The 20,907-nt window shown below is 24.9% G+C and overlaps 1 protein-coding gene across 1 annotated transcript in view; it reads left to right on the top strand.

Annotated features, from left to right (window-relative positions):
• Window positions 1-20,907, top strand: part of LOC122497749 (RNA/RNP complex-1-interacting phosphatase-like) — a 49,043-nt gene that overhangs the window by 14,990 nt on the left and 13,146 nt on the right. Inside the window, exons 3-5 of the mRNA XM_043605020.1 lie at window positions 359-390; window positions 818-905; window positions 2,716-2,795. Of these exons, the coding sequence (XP_043460955.1) occupies window positions 359-390; window positions 818-905; window positions 2,716-2,795 (200 nt within the window). The remainder of the gene's footprint in view (window positions 1-358; window positions 391-817; window positions 906-2,715; window positions 2,796-20,907) is intronic.

Genomic DNA, 20,907 nt, shown 5'->3' with positions numbered 1-20,907 from the left:
CAATATGAAATTAATGAACGCTTAACACATTAAACAGGAGAAATGAATTGTAAAATAAAACGATGGAGAAAACATTAAAATTCCTATATATGACATTAAATAATGAGGTTCTTTTTTTTATTATTTTTGTATGGACAATAAATACACGATATGGACTTTAAATATAGTTAAATATATTTTTTTTAACAATACAAGATGATTATAAGAATTCAATTCATGGATTTTTGAAATTATTGTTTGTAATTGAAATTATCAGAAATCAATATAAATTTCTTGTATTGTTAAAGACACTATGTTTCTTAATTTCTAAAAAGTTCTCTCTCACTAAAAAGTTTTTCGCTTTTTTTGTTTGTTACAGGGTGTGGCTAAAAATCTCCAGCCTCAACAACGGTGAGTGTGTTGATTTGAAAGTTGTTTGAATATATTTCTTAAAAAGTAGGATTTGAATTGAAATTGATGATTAACATGCGCGATGAAGTTGTTCAAATATTTTTATTTTCTCTCTACTTGTTTTAAAGAGTAGGTCGCTTATTTATGGGAACAATTCCACGAAACAAAAGATCCTGTATTTGGATTTTGTCCACTACTACAATATTCTTTTCTCTTCCTACGATTTAAATTTTATGCTATTCTTATACTAATATACAATATATATTTGTATTGTATATAGGTATGGGTACAATATATATAATATAATATAGGTTTATATATATTGCATCTTAGATACGTGAAGGTATATACAAATGCATATACGTATATATTAATATACTAGAATGAAAAATACAAATATTAAAAGTATATTGTTTTGCTATTACAGGTTCACGACTGCTATCCTCCTGCAGTCATTCCCTCAACTCAAGTACATCGTGGACTTGACAAATACCAGTCGTTATTATGACAAAAAGGTAAGATGCTTTTCTTATTATTATGCATGAATTTTATTTTCTTATTCGTATAGTTAAATTTTACAATATATCGATTTAGAATTCAGAAGGAAAATATTAAATCTTTAAAGTCCGAGTTAATTATTATATTGAAATTGTGGAAAAATAATAAGACGAATATACGATTGATGGACCAGTAACCAATTCTATCCACCGCGACGTTCCTCGATCTACATATTTTTTTGATGATATTAAAAAGATTTCTCTCTCCTTTTTTCATGATCAAATTCTTCATCTATCGTTTCTTCTTAGTCTTCTTTTTCGTTTTCTTCTTCTTCTTCTTCTTCTTTTCGTTTTACTCCATTTTTCTCGTGCCGCGGGGCCAACTCGATATCGCATCAGCTCGAGGTCATTTCAGACTTTATTAAGCATTTAAGTGGTAGGCGAGGAGCCCTGGTTAATTTGTGGCGGTTCGACACTGCGGCAAAGACCGTCGAGTGGACTAATGAACTTATTATTAGATTTCCAGAATAGTTTTTTTTTATATCATCGACCACGTTACGGTGCGGTTATCAAAGAAAGTTCGTCAGTATTTTATATTTTTTCTTCTTCTCCTTTTGAAACAAAATTTTGTCAATGATTTTGTTATAACATTTTCCATTTTTTGTATCATTTTATTCATAATTTTGAATTGTGAATTTTTTATTTCGTTCAAAATTTTAACTATAATATGTTTTAAAATAACGTACAGTTGTTAGAGAAGAGATAAAGTTATTTATCATTGAAAATATAACATTTTGGGTTAAAATTACAATTACAATCAGTTGGTAAAAGGTTAAAGTTAAATGGTAAAATACAAGTTAGTATTTTGGGTTAAAATTACTAAACAGATGGTAAAAGAAATTCTAAGTTTTATCACTGAAATTATACTATTTGGGTTGAAATTACAAAACGGTAAAAAAGTATATACAAATTTAGATTAAAACGGAATGAGAAAAATTTTTTTCTCCAGGCTATGTCTTTTTTGATGGAGTCATTCATCTCTTCTTTGGACTTAATCTTTCTCCATTATGTCATTTTGATACCTTAGGGTCGCGAGTGATTCATAATTTGAAGAAAAAGAAGGTTATATCTATACCGTTATTTTCATGTTTCGATACGAAAGTCGTTTTAACATGTAAAAATCCTTGTACAATTAATACAGGGTACAAATTTATTATCTCGATGCATGATAATTTGGGTTGACTGTCCTAATTGGAGTATTATTTCTTAATGACACTGCTATACGTGATGATTCCTTAATTTTTTTATACATGTATAGACACGTGATGAACAGTTTATGTAACTGAAAATTAAGATTTAGTGCTACATTATAGTGTGAATGATTTTTTTTTTTTTTTTTTGAAAAATGTTACTATCATTAGGATCAAAAATGTTCACAATGTGCTTTTATGTCTGTTAATATATTCTCTTTTGCTGTTTTATATACAAATACCGTTTTGTCATTAATTTGCCTTTTCTTCAGTTATTGTTGAATTTTTCCATTATGAACATATTCTTGTAATATTTCCATTATGGAATTGTTATTAGTTTGGGGTTATTTTAGTTATTTCAAAGGCTATTCAAGTATATTTCAGTGATTTCTTTTTTTATATCTTGTCTTTGAAAATTTGATTAAAATTAAATTTGATTTGACGCACTCCGAAGAACGGTTTCTAAGGAGCAAAAAATTTTAGGTTAACCTAAAAATATTAATTAAATTGTTATTTATCAAATATTTTTACATGATCTTCTTCCGTTTGTAAATTGTATTTAAAATTGTTTGCTTCAGGATTTCATCGACGCTGGAGTTAAATATGAAAAAGTCATGGTTCCTGGAATACAAGTGCCTCCGATGGACGTTGTAAAAAAGTGAGTAATACAAAGTAATATTTTTATGTCGAAATTGTAGTACGATGTGTAAACAAGATGAGTTGTAGTAAATGTAAACAAAATTTGAATCGCCAAGTGCGATGATGATAGTGTGTAGCACAGTTGCATTGCCGTCGTTTGTATATCTGATGGTGGCATAGCGTGGGCACTGGGGCACCCTTTGGCGATCATTGAAGCGCACACCAGAAAAAACACGACGTGCAACTCTTGTAAACCGCCTATTTAGCTTTATGTCAATCGTATTTTACCATTTTTTCCCCGACATTTATGCAATTTTCTTTTTTTCTTAACTGTCATTTCAAATTAAATACAGAAAGAAGCTGTTGGTTTGAATTCTGCTTTGGAATTCGGTTAACCGAATAGAGAACTAGGTCCTCAATTAGTTCGCGCATAATCGAGGTGCACTGTAATTAATTAATTAATTGATTTCAATGTAGGGATAGAATTTCCAAGAATTCGCTGTTGGAGAATTAATCCTTTATTGGGGATCAATTTATGGGGAATAATTTGATTGACAGGAGTCGGTTAATTCAAGTAATGATTTAAATGACAATGAGCTGTTGACAGTTATTCTTGGCAAGTTGACAGCAATCGGGATTTAACCTTTAGATGGCGTTTGGTATCCGTACTCGAGAATGGACACACACATATTACGACCTCCCTCTCTTTTTCTTGTGTCTCGTATGCAAAACAGGTCTGCAGGCTGGCCAGCCAGCTAATTAACTGCAATAAACGTCCGATGATTTACATTTACAGAACGTTGGAGCACCGTTCGCACGCACCCCCTCTTCGTCGCCCTCGCTTCTCTCTTTCGCTGAACATGCATTTCCTCATCTTTGTTTCGTAAATCCATTAAAAACTGTATGTACATACTGTAGTGGTGATGATAATGATTCAAATAATCATGATAATAGTGATAGTAAAAGTAATTCCTACTTTCAGTCCGCACTTTTGACTAAGGGCCCTAAAACCGTTTAAAATTGTTCTAAACGTTCTTCTTGTGAAGGTTAAGAAACATTTTTGACTGAAAACCCTTGGGAGTATGATTTTTAAGAACTACGATCTACTTAACCTAGTTTTAGGTTTAAAAATACTTTCAATCCCTTCCAATCATTTTTGAGATTTAAACGATTGCAGATTTTGCTTTTGGACGTAATAATAATGATGATGATCGTAATAATCGTGGTAGTTGAGGTTGTGCCTTGGATGATAGAGAGAATGTGATCATCGCTGAAAATATTTAAATGCAGTAAAAAGATTAATACATTCAGCACACTTCCTCAGGTTCTAATTGAAGATTGAGAAAAATTACTGGTGTCTTCTTCACAACATTTACGAAATCTTGTACATATATCATCAAGTTCGTTAATTTAATCATCATCATCAATACTTGAAGAGCGATCTGTGCTTATTCCTCGGGGAAAAGAATTTCTTCGATAACTGTTGTCTGTATTTTATTTGATACTATCATTAAATTAATACATTGTATTAATTTGTGACGCTCTCCGAAGTAAGGTACCTTAGAAGAAAAAAATTTAGGTCATATTTGTATTTTTAGGAATGACTGAAGTTGTGGCTCAAAGTAAAATTTGGTTCCAAGTTAATTTTGGATCAAAGTAAAATTCGGTTCCAAGTTGAATTTTGATTTCTAGTTAATTTTGGATTTAAGTTAATTTGGTTCCAAGTTAATTTCGGATCAAAGTTAATTTGGTTCCAAGTTAATTTTGATCAAAGTAAAATTCGGTTCCAAGTTAATTTTGATTCCGAATTAATTTTGAATTAAAGTTAATTTGTTTCCAAGTTAATTTTGGATGCAATTTAATTTGGTTCCAAGTTAATTTTGATTCCGAGTTAATTTGATTTCAAATTAATTATGGTTCCAAGTTAGTTTCATTCCTAGCTAATTTTTATTCCTAGTTGATTTGATTTCAAGTTAATTTTAGATCAAAGTAAAATTGGGTTCCAAGTTAATTTTTGGATCAATGTAAAATTTAGATCCAAGTCCATTAAAGTCAAAACTGACACTATCAGCAACTAATAATACAATCGAATTAATAAAATCATTCCTCTCTTGAAATGAAATGCATCGAAATAATAAAATTACTCCTCGTTTAAAATGAAATACATCGGAATAATAAAATTATTTTTTGAAATGAAACGCATCGAAATAATAAAATTCTTCCTCCTCTTAAATGAAATGCTACCTTCCCTCCCTTGGAAGAATATATGTATAAAAGATTTTTAAAAAAAAATGTAGGATAACTGTCGGCACTGTTTTCCAAAGCTAATAATCAAGTCAAGTGGGAATTATTACTATTATCATTATCGAGAGTTTACTTGTTACCTGTACGGTCAATTCGAGAATAATAAACATAAACACCAATCGAATAGTTGGACACAAGTACCCGCATGAGTATCTTATTGAATGCTCATATTTATAAGCTAATTGATGGTCTGCGAAAGGGGTTTTCTGCGTGTATAGTATCAATATTGGCTGTTGTTTTGATCGTAAATGATGACCTTCACTGAATTGTGTTATACAAACTATTGCAATAAATAAAATCAAATAAAAATGAAAAAATTGCAGTAAAAAACAAATTTTTCATAATGAAACATGTTGTGCTATTAAAAAGTCTGTGTGTTTTTACTGAATTTTGGAGATTATTTTTTTATTACTTGGATTATGCAATTCAAAAGAGGAATAATTTTATTGGAACCGAACTTTATTTTGATCCAAAATTAACTTGGAACCGAACTTTATTTTGATCCAAAATTAACTTGGAACCGAACTTTATTTTGATCCAAAATTAACTTGGAACCGAATCTTACTTTGATCCAAAATTATATTGGAACCAATTTGTACTTTGATCCAAAATTATATTGGAACCAATTTGTACTTTGATCCAAAATTAACTTGAAATCAAATCAACTCGAAGGCAAAATAAACTTGGAACCAATTTTTACTTTGAGCCGAAATTAATTTGGGACTAAATTTTGCTATGATTCAAATTTCAAAATGATTGAAAAATAGCTTCTTCCAGACATAGAATGGATTTTCTAAACAAAATATAGAATGAATATTATGAAATGAAATCGAAATGTAAACGAATTGTATAAGAATTTGTTAAATCGACTTGGGCTTAAATATATGTACATTTGTTGTGGGGATTTTTATTATATAAAACGATGGACGCGTGCTCTGCTCTGGGGCCACACACGCTGTGATGTATTCAAATGAATCTCGCCGCTATAAACGCGTCCCTCGCAGTTTCATGCGTGTCAGTTGATGCGCCGCCGCGGCCGCCACTGCCGCATTAACGCCTCGTCTTGCACAATGAGCATTCGTGAGAACATGCTTATGGGTACTTGCCTGTGATTCACACGGTACTTTACTCCACAAAACCAATAACAATGACTGTGTTTGTCAAGTGGAAAAAAATTAATGTTTATTTCAAAATATCTCTTATTTCAAATTAAATTATTAACATTACAGGGAAAATAGGAATAAAGCAACTTTTACTGTACTTTCATAGTAAAATCTTAAGTGTCACTGTCGGGAAGTTTTACGTATTTTTGTTTGGTAACTTTTACTGTTTCCAGAGTAAATTTTACTGGATCCAGGGATCATAGTTATTAGTCTTCTTATACAATTTTATTTATTTATTCGAATTTAAGTATTATTTTTAATACATTTTTAATTAAATTTCTTTAAAGAATAAAATTATTTTCAAAAATTTTAATGAAATTCTTTTTCGTAACAATTCTATTTTTTTGAAAATAATTTCAATTAAATTCATTAAATCAAATTTTAAATTATTTTAAATCAAATTTTAATCAAATTATGCTTAAAAATTTACAAAAATTTTCGTCAAAATTTCAATTATCTTTAAAAATAATAAAAAATTTTCTCTGAAATTCAATTATTTTCAAAAATTTTAATGAAATTCTTTGCAGGATTTCAATTTTTTTAATACAATTTTCATCAAATTTCTCGAAAAATGCAAGTATTCTTGAAAATTTAATTAAAATTTGTCAAGAGAATTTAATTATTTAAAGTTGATAAAATTTTTCATGAAAATTCAATTTTAACTTAAGGAACATTCAATTATTCAACAAAATATTTATTTTTATAGTTAAATAATTGAATTCTCGTAAAATTCTTCAAAGGAATTCAATTATTTTTATATACTTAGTAAAATTTTTCGGTTGAATTCAATTATTTTAAATACAATTTGAATAAAATTTCTGGAAAGTATACAATTATTTTTAAAAATATTATTCAAATTCAATTATTTTCAAGAGTTTTAATGAAAATTCAATAATTTTTAACAATTTAGGTAAAGTTTTTTTTTAAAAAAGTTATTTTCAAAATTTTTAATAAAATTCCTTGAAAAAATTCCATTATTGTCAAAAATTCAGATAAAATTCTTCGAAAAAATTTAATTATTTTTATAAAATGTAAAATCCTCCTCAAGAATTCAATTATTTTCATAAATAATAAAAATTTTTCGCAAAAATTATTTTCATAAATGACAGAATTTCAATTATTTTTAATACGATTTTCATCAAATTTCTCCGTAAAATGCAATTGAAAATTTTATTAAAATTTGTCAAGAGAATTCAATTATTTAAAAATTTGTTGATAAAAGTCTTTATAAAAATTTAATTTTAAGAAACATTCAATTATTTAATAAAATATTTATTTTTGTATTTCATTAATTGAATTCTCGTGGATTTTTCTAGTAAATATTGATTTAAAAATGAATTTCACTTAAAATTTTAGATTATTATTGAATATTGAAAGCAATAAAGCGTAAATTTTTAGAAATAATTGAATTTTGAAAATGTTTCAAATTAAAATCTTTTAGAAAATTTCAACTTTTCATACTTTTAATTAACAATTCTGTAGATTTATTTTTTAAAAAAGTTTAATTGAATTTTTCTTTAATTCTTGAAGCTTTTATTTTCTAATATATATTAAATTGAAGAATATCAGAATAGTCAAAATTACGTAAAAATTAATATTGAAAATAATTGAATATTTACGAAGAATTTTATCATTTTTGAAAATATTTGAATTCTTGCGGAGAATTTTATTAATTTTGAAAATAATTGAATTCTTGGGAAGAATTTTGTCAATTTTAAAAATAATTGAATTATTTCGAAGAATTTTATTCAAATTTTTTGAGAATAATTAAATTCCTGCGAATAATTTTATTATCTATAAAAATAATTAAATTCTTGACAAGATTTTTAAGGAAATTTAGAATTAATTTTTCTCAAAAAGTTTAATGGAATTTTTTTTTAATTATTTAAAGTTTTTAATTTCTAATTTATTTAATTGAAGAATGTCAGAATAATCGAAAGTTTAGGTTAAATTGAATTATAAACAAATGGATTTAAAAATTCTCAAAGAAGAACTTTTTCAAAAATTATTAAAAAAAATTGTTTTAAAAAAGAATTTTAGTTTAAAATTCTAGAAATGAAGAATTGAATTGAAATGAATATAATTTTGAAGAAATTACAGTTTTATAATAATATTCTTAAATGTTATTGAATTTCAAATTTTTGAATATCTTTATTTTCTGTAAAACCAGGGTGTCTACTAACCGGGAATTCCGGGAAAACCGGGAAATAACCGGGAATTTTATTTGACCGGGAAAAACCGGGAATTAGCCGGGAATTTTATACCGAACCGGGAATTTTTTCACAAAAATTAAAAAAGTTTTATTATTTTAATTTGTTTTTAAAAAATCAATCTTTATTTCAATTTTTATATATATTTATACTGTTCTCTAAATTTAAGTTAGTTAAAAATAATTAATTTGATGATAAAAAATCAGTTACCAATTCAAATATATTATGTAAATAAATTTAAAAAAAATTATGGAGTTAATAGAAATATTGTGAAATTCGACTGAAAATATGTAATTAAATTTGTTAAAGAAATTCATTAGAAACTTTTTAACAAATAGAATTTTCAAAGTATTTTAATTTAATAATTGATTAATAATTGAATATTATAAAGAGTAAAATTCTAATGTATTCATGTTTCTTACTGCGAAGATTAATAATTAAAATTTTTATTAGTTATTTTAAAAAAATAAAATTGAACTTTCGCAAAATTTTTTTTAAATCTAAAAAATAAAATTGTTGTAATTTTTCAATTCTATTGTTTCAAGATAATTGAATTTTTCTAAACAAATCATTGAAATTTTTTTACTTTTTTTGAAAAATAATTGAATTTTTTTAAAGAATTTTATTTAAATTTTTCGAAAATAATCAAGGGAAGTTAGTGACCATAATTATAATTTTATTTTTAAAATTTTAAGTCCCTCTTACAGTTTTAAATCAATTTTTTGCTTCTAAAAATTATACTATTCTATTATTATTTAATAATTATAATTATTGAACTTCTCTTAAATTTTTATCATTTTAAATTTCTGAATGTTCAAATAAATGATATTTATTTATTCCTTGAGCAAATTAAATGTTTATTACATATTAAGTAAATAATTAGTTATTGCTGCTTATTGTTTTCAAAAATTTTAATAAAATTCTTCACAAAAATTAAATTATTTTCATAAATAATAGCATTCTTTGGAAGGATTCAATTATTTTTATAAATAGTAAAATTCTTTGCAGAAGTTCAATTATTATCAATGTAATTTTAATAAAATTCATAATTATAAAGAGACAAGATTATTTTTAAAACCTTGAAAAAATTCTTTGTTTAATTCAAGTATTTTCCAAGTTTTTAATTAAAATTATTGGAAAAAACATTATTTTCAAAAAATTTAATGATTTATTTATGTTTGAAATCAAATTTAAATTTAAATTTGATAAGAAAAAAAAACCGGGAAAAAATTAGGATATAGCCGGGAAAAACCGGGAAATAACCGGGAATTTTGTTAAACGAAAATAGTAGACACCCTGGTAAAACAAATAATGATTAAATATTAATTCAAAAACAAAGTTATTGATGTTTTCGAATAATTTTCGTTTTAAAAACCTGGAAAAATTTCGTTTTTTAATTCCGTTTTTAACTTGGAAAAGTCAGAGAATTTGAAAAGATCAAAAGCGTGGCAACCCTGTTATTTATTTAACCTTCGGAGAACACATGGGGGTCTTTTTGACCCCACGCTTTTTTACGAAAAGCTTTTTATCTTTTTTAAATATTTTTAATAAATATTTTCAAGTATACAGACTTATTCTACAGAGTTTAAACTATATTTAAAAAATTCTTTAGTTTGATTAGATGATCAGTTTAAAATTGGTTGAGCTTTAAAAAATGGTCTAAAAAAGAGGTGTGTTCTCCGAGGGTTAAAACAAAACTTCAAATTTTGAAAAATTAATTCGGTGCCAGTTTCAGCTTCATTGTCAAAAACTATTTTCTGGTTGTAAGTTCTGGTTAACTAATCATCATAATTTCAAATTGGTGGCCTAATCAACAAGAAAAAGGGCAAATCTTTCAAATCGTATACAGACTCTCTTCCTATAGCCATAGTTTCTCTCTTGCAATATTTACAAAAGTATCTTCTTACGTCTTCTGCAATATACGGGCATTGTCTCGCAATACAAGACAGGAAACACGCGAAAACCTATGTTCGATGTCTTGGCGAATAAAGACGTCGCTAGTGAGGCGCCAAACACCCACACGTTCACGATCGTTCGATGCTCGACAAGCAGACTGGTTCTCGACCAAGACCTGCGCAAGGCATACTCTCCCCCCTCTCAAAGAATCTTAATGATTTCAATAATGTTAATAAAAAAAAAAGAAAAAAAAAGAAAAAAAAATTGAAAGAAAAAGAAGCAAATTACATATAGCCCTCTTTGAACAGCAGAAGCAAGCAAAGAATCACCTAAAGTGAAATATCCGTACTAATCCAATTATCACACGTATTCGCACACATGTTATATAAATACACATGTATATATACGTTCGTGAAAATTGTGTGAATGTGAAATAAAAGTAACACGAGTTTGTCGAGACACGACTCGTTCATGCGATGACAGTCCACTGAACAGGATCTTGACACTTGATAGTAATATGGACATTATATACATTAAAGAAGAGCAGTTGCACCTGTTTATGATTCACTTAAAATTACATTTCACATGAAATTACTAATTATCTTCCTTCTACTTGTAGTATGGTGAAAAAAAATGGTTATTGCTCAGATTATTGCGATAATTTGTCTGATGTTAAACGGTATTAGAGGATAAATTAGATGCTGAATAATTGGGTGTATTTTTAGAATTCATTCTTCTTTTTGTAGCTTTTTTTTATGTTTCTTTAGTTTGGAAGGTTTTTACTTTTTTACTACTTTTTTTGGTTTGAAAGCTACTTTTTGCTACTTTTTTAAAATTAATTATCGAGTGCGAAGTCTGTATCTTTAAAATTTGTGTTCATGAAAAAAACAGTCGATACTCTTTTAATTTTTCAAGATACAAACATTTGTATTGAATTTATTAAAAAAAAACAAATGAAACCGTAGATTTATTAATCAAAATTAATAAAAAAATCAATAATTCTAAAATATGTGAATAAAATGGTAAAAATACAGATGGGATGTAAAAAGTAGAAAAAGACCAATTCAGTGAGTCATGAGGAATGAATATAAAAAATTAAAGAGAAAAATTGATGTCGCTTCGAACAAACTCTGAGAACTATTGTTAGGTATTATTGTTAGAGGAATTAGATTCTACAAGATAATGAGGTGTGTTTCGAGTGGTGATGATGAGAGGGCTTTTTTTGAGTCCATCACTATAGCTGATTGGTTAAGAGAACCCTACTGGGCGCGTGGTGTGAAGCGCCATGTCCATTCGGCACCTTGACGTGTATACGCGGCGAATCTGTAATTCAAATTTCAAGTCAAATTAATTTAACGTCCTTCATTTTTCACGTGGCGCCGCGATGCGTCGTTACCATCTTTTTCCCTCTTACCACCGCTATTCGATATTTCATTTCAAAGATGCTGACGTCGAGTCTGATCGATGCGTCGTCCTTGCCCTTCATCTTTCCCCCTTTTTTTTCTCATGTTATTAGCCGATGAAACTTTACTAACCAGAAAACTCTCATTCCTTCCTTTTTCTCTTCGGAATTTGATCTGATTTGTTGAATCCGACCGACAGATAAACATAAATTCAGTTCATTGAATCAGTTCGTGTCTCACTCTGAGGAAACATTATTCGAGACAGCCAGACAAAATTTTCACTTTTTCCCTGACCCTGAAGAACATCAATTACTTCTTTTTTAAATAAATAAATAAAATATTTAATCATTATTATTTTTCTATAGGAATTCAGATTTTCAAATTCAATAACTTAGGAGAATATTATTATAAAACATGAAGAAATCGATTTCCTCCTGTTTTATAATAAATTTAAGATTTAATTTGAACCCTTTTCAAAATTCAATTATTTCTAAAAATTCACACTATAATGCTTTTAATATTCAATTATTATCTAAAATTTTACCTGAAATTCATTTTTTAATAAATTTTTATTAGAAAATTCTTCGAGAATTCAATTATTTACATACAAAAATAAATAAATTATTCAATAATTGAATATTTCTTAAAATTGAATTTTTATGATGAATGTTATCAAAATTTTTAAAAATAATTGAATTCTTTCGGTGAATTTTAAAAAAAAATTTAAGAATAAATGCAATTTTCTATCATTATATTAAAAATTGTATAAAAAATAATTGATATTCTGCGATAAGTTTTGTTATTTATGAAAATAATTGAATTCTTGCAACGAATTTTATTAAAAAAAAATTCATAGAATTTGAATTCACGTAAAGAATTTTATTTGTGAAAATAATTGAATTCGGAAGAAAAATATTATTATTTATGAAAATGATTAATTTCTTGTGAAGAATTTTATTCAAATTTTTTTAAATAATTGAATTTTTCAGAATTTAAAAAAAAATTTTGAAAATAAATAAATTCCATCGAGAAATTTTATTAAAAAATTGAAAATAATTGAAATCTGACAAAGAATTAAAAAAAATCTTTTTTAAATAATTGAATTCCTGTTAAAATATTTACTTTTTAAAAGAATTGAATTCTTGGGAAGAATTTTATTAAAATTTCTTAAATATTGAATTGCTTTGAAGAATTTTATTTTTTACGAAAATAATTGAATTCTTGCGGTGAATTTTACAAAAAAATTTAAGGGGATGTCAAAGTCGATTGGATTTTTGCATTGAGCTTCAATGGGAAAATCGCATCGACTTTGACATCCCCTTAAGAATAAATGCAATTTTCAATATATCATTAAATTTAAAATTGTATAAAAAATAATTTAATTTTCTCAACGAATTTTATTAAAAAAAATTTTCAAGAATTGAATTCCTGTAAAGCATTTTATTTGTAAAAATAATTGAATTCCGGAGGAAAATATTATAATTGATGAAAATAATGAATTTCTTGATGATCCCCAAGTTTTGAACGTTCAAATGAACGAAATATTTTTTATTAAAGATATTTTAATAAATTACTAATCACAAACAAATTTAAAAACTGAAAAATTTACGTTTAGAAAGTCAGTAATTAATTTTTTGGATAGTAACGCAAAAAAATTGCAATAAAAATTTATTTTGGAGACGAAATAAATAAATTTCGTTCATTTGAACGTTCAGAACTTTAGGATCTTATTTCTTGTGAAAAATTTTATTCAAATTTTTTTAAATAATTGAATTTCTCAGAATTTTTAAAAACTTTTTAAAAATAATTATAAATTCCATCGAGAAATTTCATTAAAAATTTGAAAATAATTGAAATCTGACAAAAACTTAAAAAAAAATTCTTTTTAAATAATTGAATTCCTGTGAAAATGTTTACTTTTGAAAAGAATTGATTTCTTGGGAAGAATTTTATTAAAATTTCTTAAATAATTGAATTGTTTTGAAAAATTTTATTTTTTACGAGAATAATTGAATTTTTTCGAAAATTCTTACAAACATTTTTGTCAATAATTGTATTCCAAAGAAGAATGTTGTATCTTACGAAAATCACTTTATTCTGCGATCAATTTGATTAGAATTTGCTAATTTATAAAACATTCTATCAAAATTTGTTTAAATAATTGAATTCTCAAGAAAAATTTTATTATTTATAAAAATAATTGATTTCTAGCGAAAAATGTTATCAAATTTTTTTTTAAATAATTCAATTCCCATAAAAAATGTTTTATTTGTGAAAATAATTGAATTCTCAAGAAGAATTGTATTGAAAATAATTGAATTGTATAGGAAAATTTTATTAAAATTGCAAGTTTATTAACTAAATCTTGTAAAGAATTTTGGCAAAATTTTTTTAAATAATAGAATTTTTAAAAGAATTTTGATTAAATTTTCCGAAATAATTGAATTTTTCAGAATTATTTTTAAAAAATTTCAATTCTCTGAATATATTTCAATTTTTTGGAGAAACTTTTTTAAAAAATAAAAAATTATTGAAGTGGTAAATAAAAAAATGGTAAAAAAATATCAAAAAATTGATATTTGAATTCCTGTGAAATTTTTATTAAAATTTTGTTTAAATAATAGAATTCTTTTGTAAAATTTCATTTAAATAGTAGATATTAAAAATAATTGAATTGAGGAAAATTTTTGAAATTTTGCCAAGAATTTTATTAAATTTTTTTGAAAATAATTGAATTTCGGAGAAGAATTTTATTATTTATAAAGATAATTGAAATTTTGACGAGAGTTTTAAAAAATTTTTGAGCTTATAATTGAATTTATGCGAAGAAGTTCAACACTTTTGAAAATAATTGAATTTCTGTAATCAGTTATTCTTATAATTGCTATTTAAATTCATTAAAAATTGATATTTTTTAAAATTTCAAATTGAAACATTTGAAGTTAATCTATTTCTGAAGATTGTAAACGCAACTCTTTTGAAATCTAAATAATTTTGATGTTTTGAAGTAAAATTATTCATTAAATAATTTATAAGTAATAATGTTATGATAGTTCTTCAAGAATTAAGTTTGTATCAGAATTCTTGTCAATTTCATAGTTTACGAGGCAAAGAAAAAAACACAAAAATTGAGAATTTTCTTATAAATTCAAAAAATTTAATTTTTTCCTTTACTTTTAATAAAATATTTGCAAGAAATCAATTTCTCAACTTTAGAAACAAAAAAAAAAAGAAGTTTTTAGAATTATCAGCAGTGCACGCGTATCACTTAATGATACGCGTGGATTTGTTGCTGGTAAACGGTCGGAGGTGAACCCATGTCAAATATTTTGACGTGCAGCATCTCGTTCTCGTGTATGCCAAAAGAAGCAAAGAATATATGGCAAGTGGGAAACATGGGAAGAAATGTTTTGAGCCGTGATTGTGGGTGGTAAACAGCCTGACGTTTTCTCACATATACACGCTAGTTCATACTTCTGGTTGTGGGGATAAATAAAATGGAAAAAGTATTAAACATACTACAGCACACGACAGAGAAAATAAGAAATTGCTTAATTTTCTACTTAAAACAACAGTGCAACTTAACGTTAAATGAGAAATACGAGATTATTATTGCTCTCAGGTAGGACCACCCGAATGCATTCTTGATTATGTATTCGCACTTTGTTTTTTTTCTCTTTTTTTTTATCTTACGCGCTTTCATATATATGTTCAAATAAATTGCTTGCATCTTTAAAAAAAATCGTGCGAGCATTCGGAATAAATTAAATTGAAAGTTTTCTTGGAATAAAAATCATGTCAAGTTCCTTCTTTTTTCTACATATTCATTTCAATATTTTTTTTTCAGCTTTTTTTTTTGTTATTTTATTTTTGTCAAGTTGTTGATCACGCTGGGACAAGCAAATGTTTGTCGATATTCTTTTTGTGCTTAGGTTCCGAATTGAAAGTTTTCAAAGGGGGATATATTGAAGAGAGATGTGCGTGGGTCACTGTTTGAGAGAAATGGACATTGGTCCTGTTTGCCAACTACTTCTATATACAATCTGTTCCTGATCATACTGTTCAAAGAAAAGTTACATGTTTTATGCAATGAAACTTTGAAAGGAGCGAGGAGAATAACACATTTTGAAAATTGGGAATTTAGAGGGTTTTTATGATTTTTTAGTTTTTTTTTCTTCAAATAATCTAAAGAAAATTATTGAAAAATTTCTAATTCGAGTCAGTAAATTTATTTTTAAGTTCTATTTTAAAAATTTTATAAAGTATATACGAAGGTTTATAGTAAACTCTACGCTGGTGAAATTGAACTCACGCTGATCTTTAGCGTCCTCTTTAAAGCATTATCTTATATTTTCTGTAAGTACCGAACTTTTTTCTTTTCTTTTTTTTTCTTTTCACCGTGAAACGAGACGATGCGCGAACTCGTATTGTGAGAGTCATTATGAGTAAAGCGGTCTCATAAGATACAACCTGCGTATAGGTATCTCTCGTTCCTTATATAACCCGAACGATATTGGAATTTCAAGGGTCGAACGAAATAAAGAAGTTGAAGTGAGTTAATGGTTATAATCGCACGCACGTTCGACTAATCACTATTTGCAAGGGATGCGTCAAAAAAAGATAGAGAGAGAGTGAGAAGGAAAAAGATATAAAGAAAGAGAGAAAATAAAGAAAAAAGATGTAAAGAAAGGGAGAAAAGTAAAAAATCGAAAGGAGAGAAAAAAGAAAAGAGAGGAAGGAAAGAAAAGGGAGAAAAGTAAAAAAAGCGAAAAGAGAGGAAGCAAAAAACAAAAAGGGAGAAAAGTAAAAAAGCGAAAAGAGATGAAGGAAACAAAAAGGGAAAAAAGTAAAAAAATAGCGAAAACCTACTATTTACTAGTTTTTTTACGTTTATTTGGGTACTTTTTTTAGATTTCAGCCACTAAAAGCTATTCTAAAAAATTATAATCGAATTCTTTAAAAAGTTTCAAATATTTTCAAACAATATTCAAAATTCAATTATTTTCAATATCTAGGATTTTCATAAAATTATGCAAAATAATTCAATTAATTAAAAAAAAATTGATAAAATTTCGTCCAAAAATCAATTATTTTCGTATATATTATAATAAAAATTTCCACAGGAATTCAATTATATTAGACTAGCATTTTCAAAAAAATTTCAAAAAAATAAATTATTTAACAAAATTTCTATACAATTCTTCAGAATAATTAAAATACTTTCACTAAAATAATATCATTTTTCATGGAAATTCAATTTTTTGAAAAAATGTTTGATAAAATTCTAAGAAGAATTCAATTATTCTCATAAATAATAAAACTCATCGAAGAATTTTAATTATTTTTAATACTATTTTAAATTAATTAATCGAAAAATTCAATTATTTTCACAAATAAAATTATCCACAAGAATTCAATTATTTAAAATAAAATTTTCATGATATTTATTATATTTCGAAACAACTAATTATTATTCAAAAGAAAGTTTATAAAATTCTTATGAAGAATTCAATTATTGTCAAACATACCAAAATTTTTCACAAAAGTTCAATTCTTTTTACACGTTTTAATAAAATTTTTCGGAAAAATTCAATTATTTCAGAAATAACAAAATTCTTCTCAGGAATTCAATTATTTTTGAAAATTTTAATAAAATTCTCAGCAATTGTTAAATTATTTTCCTAAATAATATAATTAATCGCAGGATTTCAATTATTTTTAATACAATTTTACAGGGATTACTCCAAAAATGTAATTATTCTTAAAAATGTAGAATAATAATAAAATTCTTTCCAAGAATTCAATTATTTACATAAATAATTTTTCGAAAGAATTCAATTATGCCAATAAATAACAAAATTGTTCCTGAAAATTCAATTATTTTGAGACATTTTAATTAAATTCTTTACAAATTAAAATTATTTTCATAAATAACAAATTTTTTCACAGAGATTCAATTATTTTTAAACATTTTAAGAAAATTTTTCAGAATAATTCAATTACTTTCATAAATAATAAAATTCTTCTCATGAATTCAATTATTTTTGAAAATTTTAATAAAAATCTAAACGACAATTCAATTATTTTCAAAAATAATGAAATTTATCGCAGGATTTCAATTATTCTTAATACAATTTTCGCTATTAATAAAATTCTTGCCAAAAATTCAATTATTTACATAAACAATTCTTGGAAAGAATTCAATTATGTCGATAAATAACAAAATTATTCCCGAAAATTCAATTATTTTGAGGCATTTTAAATTAATCTTTGCAAAATTCAATTATTTAAAAAAAAACAAAATTTTTTTACAGAACTTCAATTCTTTTTAAAAATTTTTCGCAGTAATTCAATTATTTTCTTAAACAGTAAAATTCTTCTCAGGAATTCAATAATTTTAATTATTTTAATAAAATTTTTCGAAAGAAATAATCTATTTTAAATATATTTTCAATTAAATTGTTTTGAAATAATTCAGTTATTCTTTTAGATTTTAATAAAATTCTTCTCAAGAATTCAATTATTTACGGAAATAATTCTTCGAAAGAATTCAATTATGTCAATGAATTTCAAAATTATTCTTAATAATTCAATTATTTTGAGGCATTTTAAAAAATTCTTTGCAAAATTCAATTATTTTCATAAATAACAATATTCATCACAAGAATTCAATTATTTTTAAAAGTATTAAATTTCTTCTTGAATATTCAATTAGTTTAAAAAATTCTAATAAAATCGTTCGTAAGATTTTTATTTATTTTCAAAAATAATATAAAATGCTTTTTAGGAATTCAATAATTTTCAAAAGAATTTAATAAAATACCACACAGTCATTCAATTATTGTCAAAAATTTTAGTAGAATTCTTTGTAAAATTTAATTATTTTTAAAAACTTTTCGCAATTAAATGTTTTTCAAGCAAAAAGGCAAGGAAGAAAAGTAAAAATGAGCGAAAAAAAGAAAGAAAAGAGATAAAGAGAGAGAGAGTCTGATTAGTGACCAGCCTAATCCAGTGATATTCGTTTTTATTAAAAAAAGGACTCGAAAATATTGTTTCGAGTTCATTTTTTGATTAATTTAACGAATAAGGATCTGACTGCGAGGCGGAAGATCGTGCTTGGAATTTCAACGGAATGCGAAAGGAGAATATTTCTCAAGAGATAATTCATTGGGTGTAGTCATAGGCTTAATCCATTAATAAGCCTTCTCTCTTTCTTTTGGGTGGGTATTTTCTTTTTCTTCTACGAAGGGAAAAGAAACAAGGGGATGATGACGCACAAATCCCATCCGTAAATTATTATAATACGAGAACGTTTTTCTCCCTCTCTCTTTTTTTCCTAAATGGTAAAACCTGCGCGTTGCGTTCAATCAACATTTTGAATTCTCTCTTTTTCTTCGATTTCTCATTCTTTTTCTTTATTTTCATCTATTTTCTATTTCTTTCACTTCTCAAAGTATTATTTTCGAGAAAATTCCAAATTCATAGAGAATAAATTTTTCTGAATTTTTTAATTCAAATGAACGAAATATTTTTCTGTACTTCAATATTTAAAAAAATACTAGTCTTAAAAAATAATAGACTTGAAAAATATTCATATGTTTTTTATAATAGAAAATTTCTAATTTTAAAGAAGAAAGAAAGTTGAGAAGTTTATGATTATAATAATTTCAAGTTTGTTTTTCCATAATAAAATTAATTAAAAAGCCTTCTTTTTTAATTTAAAAGAAAGAAATAGTTTCATAAAATAGATATGAAACATTAGAGAAAATTTTATTTACATTCCAAGAGATTTTTTAGTACTTCTTATAAGGTATATCTTCGTCAGGAGCCAAAAATAAGATGTTTCAAAACAAGAAGAAAATGTCACATTTTTTTTCTGATGGGAAATGAGAGATAAAGTTGTTGAATTGAAATGACCAGTCACTTAATTCTCATTAAAATTTTATTGACTGCAGCAGACACACTAGCGCGTCAACTAATTTTTAATGAAATTTCGAATTTTAGAGAGACATTCTTTATACTCTTCTTCTTTTTTTTTCTTCTGGATTTTATTATGTGATTCGTTGATTAATTTTTTATTTAAATTTTAGAGAAATGCAAATTTATGAAAAAAAAAGAATATTTCTTTTAATGTCTTTTTAATTGGTTTAGTAATTTAATTGTTGTTTATTTAATTAAGAGAACTAATTTATATTTGTATTTATTTTTTGTGTTTATTAATTATTATTTAGAATTTTACATTAATTTATGTTTATATGTATTTTTTAATATATTTTGTATTTATAATTATTTTTATTTTTTTTTAATTTTATTTTCTTAGTTATTTTAAAATTTTTTTTTAATAATTAATTTTTTCTATTCATTCTATTCATAAATTTTTAGAATTCATAAGAAAATGCTGAATTTTCGTGTTTTTTTTTATTGACTCATAAACTATAAAACTAACACGAATTCTAATACAAAACCTTCAATTTTTTCTATTTCTGGCAATAATTAATTTTTAAATAATTTAATTCTTCAAGAACTATCCTAAAATTATTGCTTATTTATCTAATGAATAATTTTACTTAAATATTCTAAAAGGTCTCAATTTAAAATTTTAGAAAATTTCAATTTTGAATGAATTTAATTAAATTTCATTAAATGAACTTAGATGTTTTTAATATAAAGTTAATTAATTAATTTTTAAAAATACTGAATTTACTAAAGATTTTTAGTTTAAAACACTAAAAAAATTGAATTTTGTCGAAATTACAAATAATTGCAGAAATTCAATTATTTTCAAAAGTAATAAAATATAAAATTAGTTTAATTTTTTGATTTTAATTATTAAAAATAATTGACTTAGAGAAAAATTTTAGTTGAAAACTAAAAAAAAAAATATTGAATTTTGGAGTAGTTATAAATAATATAAATTTTTAGATATAATTGAATTTTGAAAATATTTCAAATTAAAATCTATGAAAATTTGAATTTTAAAAATTTCATTTAACAATTCCTTAGAATTAATAATTTTGAAAAATTTTAATTTCGATTCATTTGAAATTAATTGAATTTTTTAACATATATGTACGTTTATATTATTAATTATTAAATTATTAAAAACAATGGTAATTGTAATTAAATTTCTGGAAAGAATTCAATTATTTTCAACA

The sequence above is a fragment of the Leptopilina heterotoma genome, unplaced genomic scaffold, assembly GCF_015476425.1.
Source record: "Leptopilina heterotoma isolate Lh14 unplaced genomic scaffold, ASM1547642v1 Lhet_136, whole genome shotgun sequence".
Lineage (NCBI taxonomy): Eukaryota > Metazoa > Arthropoda > Insecta > Hymenoptera > Figitidae > Leptopilina > Leptopilina heterotoma.
This window is presented reverse-complemented; position numbering and strand designations above follow the sequence as displayed.